The 18,633-nt window shown below is 41.3% G+C and overlaps 1 protein-coding gene across 1 annotated transcript; it reads left to right on the top strand.

The window, feature by feature from the left end:
- Positions 1-4,691: 4,691 nt before the first annotated feature.
- On the top strand, positions 4,692-18,188 carry ANKRD34B (ankyrin repeat domain 34B). Its single transcript, XM_072992610.2, has 2 exons — positions 4,692-4,778; positions 15,165-18,188. The coding sequence occupies exon 2, from the start codon at positions 15,209-15,211 to the stop codon at positions 16,700-16,702; it is 1,494 nt and encodes a 497-aa protein (XP_072848711.1). The 5' UTR covers positions 4,692-4,778; positions 15,165-15,208; the 3' UTR covers positions 16,703-18,188.
- The last annotated feature ends 445 nt before the right edge of the window (positions 18,189-18,633 follow it).

Raw genomic sequence — 18,633 nt, forward strand, 5'->3', positions numbered from 1 at the left:
GGCTGCTGATCCATGTCCAGGCAAAATTCAAAGTGATGGTTCTAACCTATAAAGCCCTAAAGGCTTGAGACCAAGTTATATCAAGGACCACATCTCCCTTTATATGTCTGCTTGAGTGTTAAAATCATCAGGAGAAGCCTTTGTCTTGAATCCACCACCTTCACAGGTATTTTTGGTGGAGACATGGGAGAGGGCCTTCTCTGTTGCTGTTCCCAGACTCTGGAACTCCCTCCCACAAGAAGCCAGGCTGGCTCCATCTTTGCTGTCCTTCTGTCAACAGGCAAAGACCTTTCTCTTCAGGCACGCTTTCCCTCAGATAATGGCTGTTGTGTGGTTTTTTTTAAGTGGATTGTTGTACCTTACTGCATTTGAAGTGTTTTGGTGTTGCATATGTTTTTTAGTATTGTAATCATTTGCTCCTTTTAGTAGTGTTTACTCACTGTTGTTAATTTAAATACTGTTGTTTAATTGTTGTAAACCACCTTGGGTCCTTTTTAAGGAGGAAGATGGGGAAAATATTTTAAATAAATACATAAATAATCTCAGGCTGTGCTAATGGATATATACTTGAATGGTTTTTGTTCACTGAGGATGAGATTTTCAGTGGCTTCCTGCTGTTCTTGAATTCTCATTCAACTTATGGCAAGCTTTATATGGCTTTCAAGGTATGTGAGCTATTCAAAGAGTGGGTTACTGCCTTTGCCACCCCTCAATGAATTTCCACGGTTAAGCAAGGATTTTAACTCAAGTTTCCTGAATCAACATTTTATCTAATATACCACATCAGTTCTCATCAGTGGCTACTTTCATGTTGCCTCCAACATCAGAGGCAATATGTCTCTCCACTCCAGTACTCATTCTGCGTATTAAGTGTCGTTAACTGTTATTTGCATCCAGCTGTGGCTAAACAAACATTGTTTGATGTTCTTTTTATGAAGTTCAGTTTTGGCTACAACAGGGACAGAACAACCTTCCTTATGCTTTGTGATAACACAGCAACCGATAATTGGAGTGGAGTATTCTCTCCATCTCACAATCTAACAAGGTAAGAAAGGAAGCTATTTGTTCTTTGGGTAATGGTTAATGCCAAACTGTTGTTATTGTTTCTTTCTCTCTTGCTATGGCTTTCTTCTTTAAATTTTCCGTAGCCAGCAGCAGGGATCAAAATTTCCTTTCTGCACTCACAGGATTACCAAGAAGCTACAGAACATAAGCTGACAAATGCACTGTTCCATACTAATTTCAATTGTGCAAGAGAAATATTGTACAGTACAGAATGCTGAACTATTCAAATGAATGCATGGTAAATGGCAACCGTCACTACTTCTAGGGTGTGGGGGACAGAGTTGTAGGTGGTTTTGGCTGAAAACACATATTATTTAGGTAGATGGGCAAGCTGAAAGCAACCATTATGCTGATTGCACAGTGATCAGCATGATGTTCTGAGACAAGATAAGTTTTCTAATTGCATGAAGCAGATGACTAATAATTGCACACAGCACAAGTTATCAGCTTTATGTACCAAGGCCCAGTGCAGCACTAGAAAAAAATATTAAAGGAGGGGAGAGAGGAATAAATAGCAACATTTATGAGAGCCGCATGCTTGAGTTGTTAGGCGAATTGTTCTCTGCAGTACAAGGAAAGGCCAAAAGGGAGCAGCTATTTACTTTACAGGAACATCCACCCAGTTAGTTTTAACACACCTCAGAATGCATCTCACTCTAGCTTGTTTTCTTGGAATCAATTTATTAAAATAGCTGGAGAGAAAAAAGAAATTCATGTCACAGTAAGGGCCAGATGTAATGTACATGCAGCAATAGAATAACAAAACGTCTTGTGGCAACTTAAAGGCTAGCTTGTAAAAAAAAAAAACTCAATCTTTTGTAGGCTGTGGTTCATGAAAGCTTATGACAAATAAATTATGCAAGTGTGTCAGGATTATAGGCAGGATTATGGCTAGACTTTGCACCAAGAACACTTTCCTAGAGGTGGTCTCCTGCCTTTACATGCATAGTGAAGTCATTGTCCTGTAACAGGCCAATAGCATCTTTTGCCCACCCTTTTGCTTTAATACCAACAGCAAATACTGAAACAGCTACCCATCCATCTTGAAACCATTGTAGAGATACTACAATTGCAGAGAAACTATACAGAACATCTAGGATTATTTTAAGTAATCCAGAAATGGATTTCCTCATTAATCACCTGGAAAAATATTCCAAGTATGTAGAATGTGTGGAAATGAAGCAAGTTGTGTGACCTTTGTGATTACTCTGTTCCTTTTCTGGAGTTTACAGTAGTCTTGGTTTGTTGTTTAATTTTATTTTATTCAAGTGATATAGAATGAAGAAACCTACTTATCTGGGTTTAATGGTTAGACTTTTAAACTCAAGAAACCTGAGTTCAAATTCTCACTTGGTTAAGAATCTCACTAATTTGACCTACCCCATGGGGCTGTCGTGACAATCAAGTACAGAGAAGAGGACCCACATACCCTAGCTTTATTGACTGGAGGAAAGTGGGACATACATTTAACAAAAATATATTAATAAATAAAAGCTTCTAGCAGATTCATCTTGGATCTTAAGAAAGGATGAGTAATTGAGTCACCTTAAATAATTGATTTTTCCAGATTGCTTCTTCATATGCAAGTCTACTAGTCCTGTTCAGCACAATGAGTAAAGAAGAGTAGGGCTGTCCAGCAGGAGGAGAAGTTGGGATGAAGAGTATTCAAGAGGAGATCTCTAGAATGACAGAAGAGTAAATTGGACGTTGTTGAAAATGTAAAGCTGGGCAATAGAGTGGGAGAGGCAATCAACCAGAGGAAGTACCCTTAAGTTGGTGGATGGTTAAAAAATTACAGATGCACAGATTTTTTCAGTTATATTTTTGTCTATGTTGATTCACATGATGCCTTTAAAATGCAAACTTCTTGATTAGAGTTCTTTGGTGCCCCACATTCTCCTATCAGTTGCATATTTCAAGACTAGTTTTGTTTGTTTGTTCAGTCGTTTAGTCGTGTCCGACTCTTCGTGACCCCATGGACCAGAGCACGCCAGGCCCTCCTATCTTCCACCGCCTCCCGGAGTTGTGTCAAATTCATGTTGGTTGCTTCGATGACACTGTCCAACCATCTCATCCTCGGTCGTCCCCTTCTCCTCTTGCCTTCACACTTTCCCAACATCAAAGTCTTTTCCAAGGAGTCTTCTCTTCTCATGAGATGGCCAAAGTACTGGAGCCTCAGCTTCAGGATCTGTCCTTCCAATGAGCACTTGGGGTTGATTTCCTTTAGAATTGATAGGTTTGTTCTCTTTGCAGTCCAGGGAACTCTCAAGAGTCTCCTCCAGCACCACAATTCAAAGGCATCAATTCTTCGGCGGCCAGCTTTCTTTATGGTCCAGCTCTCACTTCCATACAACACTACAGGAAAAACCATAGCTTTGACTATTCAGACTTTTGTTGGCAAGGTGATGTCTCTGCTTTTTAAGATGCTGTCAAGGTTTGTCATTGCATGGTCGAATAAACAGCTAAAGCCAGAGCAGCAAAACCAGGGACTCTGCTTTTCTGCCAAACTTGCATAGGGAAAGCTGACAAGAATACTTTCCAACAAAGGATGTCCTACCCTTTTAAGCACTGAGAGATAGCTGTCCTGTCAAGAGGACTGTATCATGCCTCGCCCCTTTTGCTTTTGCATATGGAGAAAAGAACGCCCAAATATGAGATCTGAGCCCTAGGTTTAACTGGTTTCAGTATTATAGACACATGCAGGCTTTTAGTTACGATATACTTTAGTCCAGTTCTAGTGATAATATTGCTATTATTACGTAATTAACAGTCCAGAAATAGGCTTTAACATCTGGGAAAGTTGTTAAAACCAGAAGTGGATTTTTCTCCCACCACCCCTTGGCAAAGGCTTGAGTCTTTGTCAATTTAATCCTGTTTCGATTGGCAGAAACTGAACAGGTACAACTTTCCTTCGGCTGTGTCTCAGGACTGGGCAGAAAGTCTGCACCGCACGTACCCTATTGAAAGGCTCTTAAAAGCAAGCGAAACTCAGAAAGGTGAAAAACCCAAGGCTGCAATCCGCGAGTGCCCGTTAAATTTAGAAAAACGTGCGTAGGCACTGGTTGCACGTTGACGATGAAATTTGACGGCAGAGGGAGATTCAAGGCAAACAATGAATCGATCTCCCCATTCCCTCCCTCCCTTCCCGCCTCGCCTCCGGCCAGTCAGCTGGTTTTGACATTTGAGGCAGAAAATCCTACAGTCCTCCCTGGCGCGGGCAATCCCAGTAAAGGAAGGGCAGACTCTTTCGCGACCCTTGGGCGAGGCCTGGCAACAGTGACCTGAGGCCGGCGCCTCGCATGGCCTCAGGGCCGGGCCTTCCCGCCGGGGGAAGAGACCGCGCCCGCTCCCTGCCTCCCGGAGAGGAAGCCCGCCTCGCCCGCAGTTGGCTCGCTTCGCGCGCCCAGGGACGACGGGCCGCCCTTCCCCGAAACCGGGAACGAAGCGCGGGCGGCGCGTCCTTGGAGCCGCAGCTCAGGGCGGAGGCGGCGAGTCCACGAGGCGGGAGCCCCGCGCCTCCATCCCGCGTCCCGGGCAGCAAGCAGCCTCTCCACCGCAAGGACGCGGCTCGCCCGCCCGCCAGCCGTGGGCGTCTTCTTCCCCGGCGGGCTCAGCCTCTCACGAGCCCTCGCTGCGGGAGGAGCGGAGGTGAATTCCTGCGGAGCCCGTCTCGCGCTCGAAAGGGCGCCTCTCCGCCAGGCTCTTCAAAGCAGGTAAGGGCGAGAGCAGGAGAACTTGAGGGGAATTTCGGCCGCTCGGCTTTCCTGTGCGCCTTCAGGACTTCTCCCCCCCCCCTCCCGCGCCTCGCCACCGCCGCCGGCAGCCACGAGGCGAGGGCTCCCCGGGGGGTTTCGCGGGCGCGGGACCGGCGGCTTCCTGGCCGCTGCTCGGGGAAGGTAAGGAGGAATAGGGCGGCTACGCTTTCCTCCCTCCGGCAGCATTTCCCGCCACCAGCCGTCCGTCCCTCCGTCCGTCCCCCGGCTTTAAACGACACCACCTGAGGAGCGGCGGGGCTGTCCCGCCTTCCTGCGCCTTTTCGCGGCAGGACCGGTCACGGTGGGTTTCCTGAGCGCGTGCAGACCGGCAGGACCCAAAGAGGTCGAGAGTAAGGCGGCGATGGAAGCAGATTTAGTCGTAAGCCCTCGCCGAGCTCGGCCCGGGACGGACTCTTCCCTAAGCCGAGAGGGAGCCTCTGGCGGCTGGTCTGCGCCGGAAACGGAGCCCGGTGCCGCCTGTACTTGTCTCGCCGCGTTCGGACCGCAGGTTCTTTCCGAGACGCGCTTCCCAAGTATTCGGAAATACGGTCGTTGCTCCTGAGTATCAGATTGCTTAAAACGGATTGACTTATCAGAGCAAGTTCTGTTTCTGATACTCAGATATCTCCGCAGCGACCTGTTAAAAACCTGTACAATTGTTAGCTTTAACGCAAGAGGGCTCATAAAGTCAATTGAAGAAAAAATAATAATAACTTTTAAATCTTTCTGTGAGACGCGCATCTGTCACCTTGCAGTTAACAGGATGAGGTTTATCAGAATACCAAAACACAACCGGAATTGCCCCAAAGTTCTATTAGGCTTTTTACTCTAACATTCATCCAGGGAGATTTTAGAAATAAAATACACACACGCACACCTCGCATTTAATGACTTCTAGAGTATTATCTGACACCTTGGGAATTTTGACATGAAAATGCCCCCTTATGGATGGGAGTGTCTGTGGATGCGGGCACAGGGCTACTCCATAATATCAAAAGAATCAAAGACAGAAAACCTTTTTGCAAAAAAAGTTGAGCCTGCCAAAATGTTGTGACTACCATTACTATTTTTTTTTAAATATCGTTTCAGCAGATCAGGAAACTATCTTAAACAAGTAAGGAAAACTGTAGGAAGACAGATGGCTAAAATCCTGTTGCTTAGTGTACTAAATATGCTGTCCTTCTGGAAGGAAAGACCTTCAGACAGGCTGTCTGAGATGAGATTTTTTTTAAACCGAGTGTTGTGCCTTGTTCCTTTTAAATGTGTTTTTAGTATTGGTTTTAATTCCCATTTTAAATATTTTATTTTAATGGTGCAAGTCTCCTTGGGTCCTTGTTAAGGAGAAAATCAAGGTTAATATGTTTTAAATAAATAATGAAATTACCATGGCATCGGTCCATTGAATCAGTGAGGATTTGGTGAGCCAACTCCTCCATGAGTTCCATTGATCTTAACTGCAGCTTACTTTAGCATAGTAAATTACAGTTAAGAGTTATGGCCATTTGAATCAATGGAACTCATGGAGGAGTTGAATCACCCCATTGATTCAATGGGTCTGCGCTAATGTGATTTACTATGCTAAACAACAGGATTTTGCCCATTGTATGCTGAAGGAAATATTCCCCACTGAAGAGCCCTTCTTTTTGCACCCTATTGACAGCTATGGCATGACCCTTTAATAGTCCTTGGAAGCAAATTTCCCACATGTGGTGCACTGTCTGCTGATTTTCTCATCTTTTGCATAGTTCAGAAATTATAGCCAGGAGGACAGAGTGTGCATGTCTTTATGAATGGTGCCAGCACATGTTTGGTCTTTAGTTAGCAGACTTCTGCCATTTCTAAGCTGGTGAAGGAATGCATTTTCACCACACTTTGTCCAGTGCAGACGATGTTGCTTAAACACTACTGTATAATCATGCTGGGCTCTGTGACCAAGTTATGTCTTTTGTTCCATAGATCATGCAGCAAAGAACACTTTCTATGTGAGGGGTTGACAGGTATCTGTGTGAGAGTTCGATGTGATGATCTCAGGATTCTTCCTTTTGCCCAATAACTTCACCAGACTCTGTTTGTATTCGTAACGATCTGACATTTATTTTTGGACTGACAGATAAACCATTGTCTTGAACTGGCATATAGTCTCTTTCTCCTTCCTCCAACGTGGTGGGAAGGGGCTTCCAATCTTCTAAAACGAAGGGGTTACATTCATTCATCGTTATTCCCATCTGTACGGGCAACAGGGGCACGGATGTGGCTCCAAGGAAATTCTCCCACTTGGGGTGTTCCCCGGGTTCCAGCGTCTCCCAGGCCTGCTCCAGTCTGCTGTCTTCATCATCTCCCTCGCTTGCCATTCACTCCTCTCCCTTCTCTCTTGTTCTACTCTGTCTCTTTCTTCTCTTTACTTCTTCCTCCAGCCCCTAGCTTCTACTTCTCCCCAGTAAGATGGTCTGGGAGGAATCACCGCCCTTCTCCTGTGGTCCGCCTCTCCTCTAGGCACCTTCAGTTTCTCCCACTTCTGGGTCCAAGGATCTTGCAACCAGATCCATTCCCAACCTGTAGGTAATGAATCCTCTCTATCACTTCCCCCACTTCTCTCTCCTCCCTCTCTCTACTTTCCTTTCCCGCCTCTTTTAACTGCTCTTCCTTTACTCCCATCCCTCTCAAGCCCTGGGACAATTCCTCCTCTTTTGCCCCCTGGAGGGACTCCTCTGGGGCTTTCTCTGGAGTCATCAGGAGTCCACATTCCTCTCCTTTCTCTGTCTCCTTGGCAGGAATGGACGACCCTCCAGTGAGCAGTGATGGGGACCCCGCCTCGCCTCCAGGCTCACAATCTGACACTTTTTTGTTTGTTTGTTTGCATCCTTCTTTGACTCTAGTCATTTTCAAATGATGTATCGTGGCACCATATGCTATCTTATGGTACCCAGATACATCATTTGGAAAATCTGAGCCTGAGCACCAAGTCCTTTTCTACCTCCCTCTTATCAGATCATCATCTCCATTTTGTCTTTCCTGGATAGGATCCAATATGTGTTCAGGTACTGCTCTCCCACCTCTAGATCTGTTCCTGGGACAGCTATGGCCATGGGACTCATTAGATCCCAGTGTGTGTGGCCTAATTGCCAAATGATGTGCTTGTAATTAAGGAATACTCTAAGAGAAAATGTCATTCAGATTTTGAGTAGCTTATTCAAAAATACAATGTCCATCTTCAGATATGCAATGATCCATCTGAGTTGCTCTGAAAGACCAACTCTATGGCTTCTATTGAAGTGTGTTTTTTCCCCATTTACTCACTCTTCCAGACTGCAGAACATGTAACACAGAAACATGTGTTGCCAGGTGTCCTTTTTTCTATCCCTGATTTTCCTTTTTCCAGCAATGCAACCCAACTCACTATGACACAACAGTAATGTGGGTTGATATGTGCTTTTTGTGTTTTTGAACAGCAATCATCAGAATTCTCCAACAATTCTAAAATTGTAACCCACCAATCCAAATCTGCACATCTGTAGGTTTCATCCTTCACCAGGAGTATTTGCCTCATCAGCTTCTCAGGCTTTTGCTTCCTGTTGTTGATATATTGTTGTTCTTTTTAAAGGAAGAAGTGGTAATCTTCTTGTTTGTTAGGCTTCATAGAAGACATTTCCAAAAAATCTCTGGAAGCAGTGTGTCAGCTTCTTCTTTTACCAACCAATATGTATCAAGAAAAAAGGTCTGTGAGGATGCAGGTAAATTACTCGAAAGCCCCTCAAGGGGAGGGGGCAGCAAAACCAAAGTGTGCACATATGAGTTGGGGATTGCAATTCTGGAAATGCTTAAACCAAAACCAATACACGTTTAATGTGAATTGGACCATTAGAATGGTCTAATGCTTTACATTGTAAAGACCAAAAAGAACCCAATTGAACAAATGCAATGGACTTTTTCACATAATTATTGTCAAAACTTGTTTATCTGTTAGAAAATCCAAACCCTTGTATAAAGAAAGTGGTTGAAACTCAGAGACATTGTTTGTAATTCTTCATGTGGCAATTTGATATTATTCCTATGTTGTAGTTGTAATTCTGAGTGACTTTTGCAATCCCTTCATAGGGTAAACTTTTCTGCAAGCAAAGACCATTCTCTTCAAGCAAGCTCTGCATGAACCACTGGTTGCCTGACTGGGATCTGAAATACATTCTTGTGCCCTACTGCTTTGAATGTGTTTTCATGTTGCTCTGTTTTACCATATTTTACTGTGGTATTTGTTTGATCTTTTTTAGTATGTTGTATGCTCTTTTTTTAGTAGCTTTAAATATTGTCTGGATTATTTTATTAAAGACACCTTGGGTCCTTCTTAAGAAGAAAGGTGGGATAGAAATGTTTTAGATAAATATTAAAATGTATTGTCTGCCTGGGTGAAAGTTAAACATTAATCCCCATAATAACCCACACTTTCACAACATATTTACACAACAGTTTTTTTTTCTTTTAATCAAAAAGACACTGCATGCAATTTGACTTGGTCCTCAGCTTCTTCTGGTGCTTCTGCACTGTATTCTCAGAAGGAGTTTTCTTAAGTGCATACTGCATCTTTCTAATTCTAGACCCCCAAGAGTGTTCCAAAATGCAGAGTGTTCCTGTATATATGGGCATCCTAATTCATTCCAGTACAGGAGGCAGTTTGCAAACACAAAGAGGTAGACATGTAAGAGCCTCACAGTTTAATGGAATGAATGTGGAAATCATAACATACAGTATTGAGAATAGAGATGGGCACGAACCTCAATTTGGAGGTTTGTGCCAGTTTGTATACACGTGCCCTACATTCCCTTCCCCTGCCAATTATCAACTCATGAGTCGGAGCGTGCTCCTCTTCTAGCCTCTTTGGGTGTTCCCCAGCAGGAGCACAGGTTTGTCTGTCCTGCCTCCTTGTCTGAGTGGGCAATCAGCCAAAGATGTGGGGCAGGGTAGCCCATGCTCCTGCTGGAGACTGGTCAAAAAGGCCAGGAGGAAGAGGAGAGGAGTGTGCATTGACTGGTTAGTGGGGGATCCAGCCGGGAAGGCGGGGGGGGGAGGAACAGGTGGCACCTGTGCTGCCACATATACAAACTGGCATGAACATCCAAACTGAGGTTTTTGCTCATCTTTAATTCATAACTTCCATGTTCCTCTTAGAATCTCTAGAAGAAATTACTGGATACAGTTGCCCTAGCATCACTATGCTCCCCTCCCCCCCGTTTACTCTTTCTATTTAATTTCTCACTTTGAAGACACTTCATATTCATGAAGTTAGACTGAGCTACTACATGAGCAAGATGGGAAGAACTCTGCAAACCTCTTAACTTGAAGAGGCTGACAAAGATACCAGAATAGGAAGGAATTGTAATTACCTATGTTACGTATATGTTTAAGATACCTATTAATCTATATAAGTATACATATTTCTGTTCAAATTGGAAATCTTTTTGTCAGCCTGGCATTTTTCTCCAATAAAATTAGACTGCACTGAGATATGATTTAAAATGTTTCTTGTGCAAATAATTTATGTAAAATGTGAATCACAGTTGCTTAAGATTATGGCAGACATTCAGAAATCACTTCTGCCTCTTTGGATTTTACAGGTAATTGCAGTCTTGATTTAGGGGCAAAGGCAAAGAGGCAGGATTTTTTACCTTCATACCTTGCTCACTGGCTTTTCAGAAGCATCTGTCTGACCAATGCAAGAAACCTTTATTTTGTGGGTTTTTTAATTCATTAATTCATTGCATTTTTATTCTGCTTTTCTCCCAGTGAAGTGAGTCTGTTCTAATATGAACTGCTGGATAGCTCGGTGGCTTAGGGATGGAAGTTCAATTCCCCACAGTGCCTCCTTGACAGGGTCTGTCTGGACTCAATGATTTACAGGGTCCCTTCCAGCTCTGCAGTTGTAAGATTAATGTTTTTTTAAAAAATTAAAATTATATTGATATACTATTTTACCTTGCTCCAGGGTCGATATACCACACTGCTTGGAAACAAAAAAAAATGCTTGTTGTGTTGCATTATAATTTAGGAACAGAGAATGTGTGGCAGGACAAGGAATAGGACAGAAGAAACCCCAGCTGCATTTTTCTTAGCAGTTCTGAACCTACTGAAGAGCAGGTAGTCTTTTCAAGGTGGAAATTCTACGTGCCTTCAACTGGATCAGTCTATACCAGTGGTTCCCAGTCTTGGGTAACCCAGGTGTTCTTGGACTGCAGCTCCCCAAAACCCCAGCCAGCATAACTTGTGCTGAAGGCTGCTGGGAATTGCAGTCCAAGAACACCTGTGTTACCTGTGGTTGGAAACTGGTGGTATACAGTGGAAGGAAGCTCAGCTTCCCACGTATCATTAGGTCATGAACATTTTATGGTATCCTTCCCAAGCTGGTGCCTTCTATATGTGTTGGAATATAACTCCCATCATCCAAGGTCATTAGCACCTAAAACACTTATTTTAGGAGGATTTAAAATGGTCAGTTGTTGCCCATCTTTTTCTAAATGTGGATGTTGGAGTGACATACGTTGCAGGGTCAGGGAGGCCTGAGGGCTTCCTCCAGACAGTCTAGGGGAGAGATTCGGGACATGGCCCATGGGCCACCCTTGCTCATCCTTTGAAACAGACAATGTTTGGACTGCACTCTTATTGTTCCCTTGGACTGTCTCATTCACTGAAGTATGCAGGGGATCATGACCACATTACTTTCGGTTTGTAGACTTCCCATGTTTCTCTTTGTTCCTCCCAAATTTTTGACACCAATGGTAATCATTAAGAAGAAAAGAAGGAATAGTTGGATAATGGATAATTGTGGGCAGTAGCAGCCCTGGCTGTAAAACAATGTTTTCTCTCTCAGTTCTCTACCCACTCCCCATATGGTGCTTCTTTCTAAGCAAATTATGTACATGAAGCGTGGAAATAGGTTTCTTTCAAGTATACTATTGAGTATTCTCTCAATATGTCGTTGAAAACTGTACAGTTGCTATATTTTGTTATAGTATTATGGCATGGTTGATTAGAGTTTTTAGATAATTTGTTTGTGTCATGAATATTATAAGAGTTTTAGTTTATTTCATTTTTATTTAAAGTATATTTGTTTTGTTCTTATGTCAAAAAGGGTCCTGGAGCTGCTTACTCGTACAAGAATAGGAATAAGAATAAGAATGTCACCCTTTGCTTCTGGACCTGCAATTTAAAAATAAATGGCACTGAAGGAAAAAGTGGTGGGAGGGAAAAATAGCAAGCAATCTTTCATTAGATTTTGTGGGATAGCTCTGCTGTGCATCACATTTCCGTCTCCTATAGCTTTGGTCGAATGGCTGCTGACTATTCTCAGTGGGGGTCATATGGCCCACTGGGGGGCCCTGGCAAATTTGAAAGGGGCCACAAACAGGAAACAATTCTTCACCCATCACCTTATAAGGTTCGTTATGTGACTTCTGCAACCCTGTTTCAGCCTATATTTTTCTCACATTGTGTTTATTGCCATAGCCCAAAAAAGGCTGAGAATGGCATTGAATGACCCTTGAACAGCATTGCCCGGAATCCTATTACTGTATATATTTGTACAGTGAATTGTTGCTAAATAACGAGGTGCTTCTTGCATTCCAATGAATTACAGTCCATGTTGTTTGACACCTTGGCAAAACATAATACAACAGAATCCATTTTTACATCAGTCCCAACAATGCACTGCTTTAGAAAGCTACAAACTATAAGCAATTGAGTAGGTAAACACTGCTTTAAAATTTGAGTGATAGCTTAAAGTTTTAATACAGAGGATTTTGTACATAGTTGTAATAAAGGCAAGCATCGTACATGCTTTCTAATGAGAGTTCTATGACTGGTTAAGTCATTGAACAATGCCATTTGGTTTGCACGCTCAAAGAAATGCAGTGAATCCACAGTGTCATGTTGGGTATTTACTCACAGTACTTGTGCAAAGTACAGTAATTATCTGGCCTGCAAAAGTCCAAATGTGAAGCACTGATAACTTCTCCAAAATATTTAAATATTGAAAGTACACTGGAATATTGAAAGAATATTTCCATCTCACACTTTATTTCTTGAAAAAATGACAGTGGGGACATGAAGAACAAACAAATGAACAAACAAACAAACAACAGAAGCAGCAAAAAAAGAGACAACATATTTAAAATATGTTAAACTATCTTTTATGAACAAGCTCTTGTATGGTCCTGAAATGCTTACAAGTCCAATGCATTTCAATTTAAATTCAGCTATCCCCTGCAAGGCTGATCACACATCTAATTTTGCCAAAATTGAGATATTTCTTTCCAAGCAACATACAGTATAGCTATAAAAAATCTGAAGAAAGATAGGAAGGAATGGCCAGAATCCTGTCAGCCCAGTGTAGTTTAAGTAGGCAATTGGATCTGTACAGCCAAGCAGCCATCTAGTCAGGGAAGCAGCTGTGCACCCATTTGTGTGCTAAGTTGTATAACCGACAACAGGTCATGAAATAAGACTGTTACACAGTTGCCCTTAAGCAGACAGTTTTCCCTAGTAGGATTTTGACAACTACGTCACAGTCTGTGACTGTTAATACAAAGTAAATTAATGCAAATGTTCCTGTTCTGAAAATATACATCACAGTCAAATAAGATGTTGATTCGTAATCTATTTGAATTTGCTTGACATTTTCTCAGCAGGCAGAAGGAGGATAATTTACTTTCTTGACTAGATCACTGAATTTTTATTGTGAATGTCCAGACTGTCATTTCAGAATTCAGAGTAACCTGCAGAACTATTTCCCATGAAATGAAAATATACCAAATCTACATCTGTTGCTTAGAAACAGAACTGTATAGTTTGGACACACAGCATGTAGTGTAAGGCTTTCTGCTTTGTATGCGTATTAAATCTTAACTATACAGTATTTACTTGTAACTCTAGGTTTATGTTCCCAGCCAACTCATGATGTAATATAATTTCACACAAGCATTGTTCACAGTTTGTGACTTATCAAGAAAAGATGGGATAGATAACTCAGAACTTAGTGATGGACCATTTCCTATTGAAAAATGTATTTAAACTGTTTTTGTTTGTCAGTTATACGCTCCTTAGAGATCACTGTGTCTTCTGCTCTAACTTCCTGTGAGGACTATGCTGTAGAGCCCTCTGTTCTGCTTCACAACCAAAGAGCCTGTTTGAAACTACAGTATTAATAAATATCTGCAGAATCCATTTAAGTTGCAACATTTCCTCAATAGAACATGTATCATACACAACTGAATGGTGTACTGTTCAAAAAAAGACTGCTTTACACTGCATGAAAATGAGCTTCCTACTCACCTTCCTTGTGGGAAACAATGAGGTTCTTCATAAGTCTGAAAAGGTCAAGATGCTAAACCCAGTAGTACAAGTTTGGAGTTGTGGTATGGTATTTAGATCACTGGACTGGGACTTGAGAAAGCAGGCTCAAGTCTTCACTGGATGACCTTGAACCAGTCACTCTTTCTCCCAGCTCAGCCTGCTTCACAGGGCTGTTATAAGGATACAGTCAAGATAAGAGTTGTATAGACTGCCTTGATCTTATAACAGAAAAGGCAGAATGCAAATGTCAACCAATCAGTATGTTACAAGTCTGAGAAATAATGTTTTAGTTCATTTTTCATGGAAGGGGTCACTTCAAACTGTACTTTCCATCATGCAGAACTGCTTTTCTCGAACAGCATCTGATAAGCCTAATTTCACAAATAGCATCCAAATGCTCAATACTTCCAACAGGTATATTCTATTTCATACATTGTATGGCTTCAGCTAAGTTAGCTTCTCCTAGAGGGAACTCACAAAATGTGTACCATTCATTATACAGTAAAGTCATCCTAGTAGCAGTGAATTTTGGTAATTAAAGCCCTCAATGATTTTTTAATTACAAAAGGGATTTCATGGAAGCTTTCAGACATCTTGAAATGCTTTATTTCTGAAAAATCACTATGGCTGATGACATTATCAGCCTTGTGTAGTATAGCTTATGAAACATTATTTCAGCACTGGACAAGAATTCTGTCGAGTTAATTGGGTGTGAGAATTGTGGGAGCAGATATAACATCTCAAGGCCCAGGGATGGATATGTGCAGCCCCCAAACCTATGGAGGTTGCCTCTTTGATTTAGAGGGACTCAATTCCATGCAGATGGATGGATGGATGGATAGGTAGACAGACAGACAGACAGATAATCTCACCTTTTTAAAAAAACTGTGAGGTTTAATTGAAACTTCTTATTTTATTTCATTTTGTTTTATTGTCTTCCAGTTAACAAATTAGAGCATTTATATATTAAATTCTTAACTTTTTTGTTTTAATCTCTCTACAAATTAGGTAGCACTCGGAACTTCCATCTCTCCACTTTGAAAACAGAGAACATGGAAGAAGCCATAGAGCCTTCACCGGAGGGAAATTCTCTGATAAAAGCTGTCTATCACAGAAGGCTTCGTCTCACAAGGTTGTTACTAGAAGGTGGGGCCTACATTAATGAAAGCAATGAGTATGGTGAAACACCCCTAATGATTGCCTGTAAGACCAAGCATGTGGATCACCAGAGTGTAAGCAAAGTCAAAATGGTGAAATATCTGCTGGAAAATAAGGCTGACCCAAACATACAGGATAAAAGTGGAAAGACAGCCTTGATGCATGCTTGCTTGCAGAAAGCTGGCCCTGAAGTAATTTCTCTGCTTCTTAAAAGTGGAGCTGATGTAAGCTTGCAAGACCATTCTGGTAATTCCGTCCTTGTTTACTCTGTGAATTCAGAGGATAAAGAAACCTTGAAAGTTCTTCTAGATGCATGCAAAGAAAAAGGAAAAGAAGTTATCATCATTACAAAAGACAGATCTCCTTCTGGAAGGCAAAGAACTAGGCAGTATCTGAATGCCCCTCCTCTTGACACCGATGAATCTCAGTCTCCAAGTTCTTGTACCTCTCCATCAGATGTAGAAGTTAAAACATCTCCATCTACAAATGCGAGTGAAACAGAAAATGCTCTGTTTAACTTCAAAGAGACTAATTATCCTGGAAGACAGGAGGATTCACCAGAGTCACATTCACCTTCAAGAAAAACACACACAGGGCCTCAAATGCAACATGTACATTCTGAATCTTGGATGAAACCTTCTTTACTCTTGGAGCAGACTCAAAGATCCTCTTTACAAGAAGACCTTCAGGATATATCTCCTGAGGAAGAACTGTGTCTTAAAATCAATAGTCTCGCTCTGTCTAAAAGGTTTATCACCAGACATCATAGCATTGATATAAAGGATACCCTTAATTTCTTGAAAAACTTTGAACAAGCAGCCTCAAGAAAAATGTCATGTGACGGAATACATTCTCATTTGCTGTTTGGTGAGACAAATCAAAGTGAGGTTCCTGCTGGGCAGGCCCCTGATTCAGCTCAAACAAGTTTAATTTCCACCCTGAAAAGCATTGTTGAAAGGAGAAATCTGGGAGCAAATCACTACAGTTCTGATTCACAGTTAACTAGCTTAGGCCCTCTTTCAGAAGACACCAAACTGCTTCTTGGGAAGAAGAAGCTTCTCTCTCCGTCACCATCGCTGTCATCAAGTTCTAGAGAACTGATTGAAAACATGCCTCCAACTTTCTTGAGCAGGAGAAATCATGCTATTTTGGAGAGGCGGGGTTCAGATCATACTGCCCTGGCGAGACCTGGTTTTCTTCCGCCTTTAAATGTGAACCATCCTCCTCCAATTCCTGACATCTACAAGATTAATACAATGGGTTCTTGTGGACAAAAGAACCTAATCCCAACAGCACCTGCTTACCCTAAAGACTCTAAAAACAAGACACTTTTGACAAGGAGGCAGTCATTGCAAACTGAACAGATCAAGCAGCTGGTGAATTTTTAGCTTGACGACAGTTGCAGACACACTAACCGTGTTATTAATTTGGAGTACAAGATTTTGCTGCATCAAGGTTTCGGTAACAACAATACAAGAGTAGTATTTCTCTTACTTGGTACTAAACATTTTCCTTGAGAACTGCACAGAAGTGTTCTGGTTGGTAGCAGATAAACTATCCTATAAAATATTCCTGTTTTTCTCAGATTTCAGAATAATAATAACAATAAAAGGAAATTATACATAGGATTCTGTGCAAAGTGAATACGAACTAATATTTTCTGAGAAGGAAAGAATCTGATGATGCAAATTCTTTCATTTGCAAATACTAGGCCACAGTCTTTCATGAATCTGCTGGTGCCTTATCTCCAGTGTGTAATTGTCTTTCAGGATCTATTAAATGACTAAATTCTGTACAGTACAATAGAGGATTGGACTATAAATCGGCAAAATTGCAGTCTGTATTTAAGTGTACTTATGCCCATTAATTTCAGCAGGCTTAGTCATGGTTAATGGTGGCTAGTGGCTATTCTTGTATCAAAATATACTTTTTAAAAGGTTATAAATTCACAAAGAGAGGTAAGTGCACACTGAGGAAAAATTATATAGATTTAACAACAATAAGCAGTTTTTTAAAAATCCCTATTATTTATTCAGTTGAGAAATGATGGGAAAGAAGGCATAAAATCCAATGCACTTGTTCAGTTTTACAGTGTGAATTTTCTCCTGCATATCTTTGTGAAGGTTTTAATATCTCTCTATCCTGAGTATTGATTTTTTTAAAGAACACAAACGTTGCAAAAATCCATCAATGTCATTTTGCTTTATTACACTTTTTTGTCATTCATTTTGCAAACGTGGATTTCAGCTATTTTTGCAAGGCTTGAAACTTTTCCCCACTGCCCATATTCTTTAATACACCTTTCTTACATAGGATCTAGTAAATTTCAAGCATATTTTAATTAAATAATAATAATAACATTGCATCTATCCCTATTCTACATGTGGAGCTGAAAAACATGATTTCAACCACTGGCTCTAGTTCTGTAGTGGTTGTTTTCACAATTAAAGTGCATTATCATGGTTGATTCCCTCCCTCCCTTTTGTTTTCCTCTTGATTGCTATTACTTGGGAAATAATTTACTCCAGTACTAATTGTGAGTAGCCTCTTATGGTAGCTTTCAGTGGTGAGATGTCTTCAAAAAAGATGTCAGTGAGACCATGATGAGCATCATGACTGTGATGAAGGTGGTGGTTCAGATGCATATCTGCAGCTTCATTATCTATGCAGGGCAGGTATTTTTCTATTTATGCCACATCTGTCACAGAGACAAATGTTGTGAAAAACCCTGATGGCTTGTTTGTATTTCATGGAGGTAAGAAAGTGTGATAATACTGGAAATGTCAACATTAGTCTTCTGCATTGGAACATTTTCTGTAAAGTAATCACAACTGTGTATCCACTAGTAAGTGATAATATGTGGCTCCTTAAAAATGTTTGAAGCTTTTAATTCCCCAGTATTTCTTGATCGCAAAAGTTAGCACAGAAAGTTAACAAAATTATTTTTTTTCTTGCTTTCAATTAGTAATATTTAGTTCTGTGTTATTAGTCATAATATTATAGTTTCACTGAAACAAAAACAGCAAATCCATGTTTTAAAAAGGCAGCTGTTACATAGTGGTTAATATGGTATACATCTATACAAACTGGAAAAGACAATAATACTTGGAAATGCTGCCTGGATCTTTTCCAGCTCTCTGGAAAAGACAATAATGCTGGGAAAGGTAGGAGGCAGCAGGAAAAGAGGAAGACAAAAGACAAGATGGACTGACTCCCTACAGGGAACCACCGCTTTTCATTTACAAGAGCTGAGCGGGGACGTTGAGGACAGGACTCATTCACAGGATCTCTATAGTTGGAGGTGACTAAATGTCACACA

The sequence above is a fragment of the Pogona vitticeps genome, chromosome 2 (genome assembly GCF_051106095.1).
Source record: "Pogona vitticeps strain Pit_001003342236 chromosome 2, PviZW2.1, whole genome shotgun sequence".
Taxonomy (NCBI): Eukaryota; Metazoa; Chordata; class Lepidosauria; order Squamata; family Agamidae; genus Pogona; species Pogona vitticeps.

What these genes read in the sequence shown, in the direction of transcription:
- ANKRD34B (XM_072992610.2), top strand. Translation starts at nt 15,209, where the DNA reads ATGGAAGAAGCCATAGAGCCTTCACCGGAGGGAAATTCTCTGATAAAA.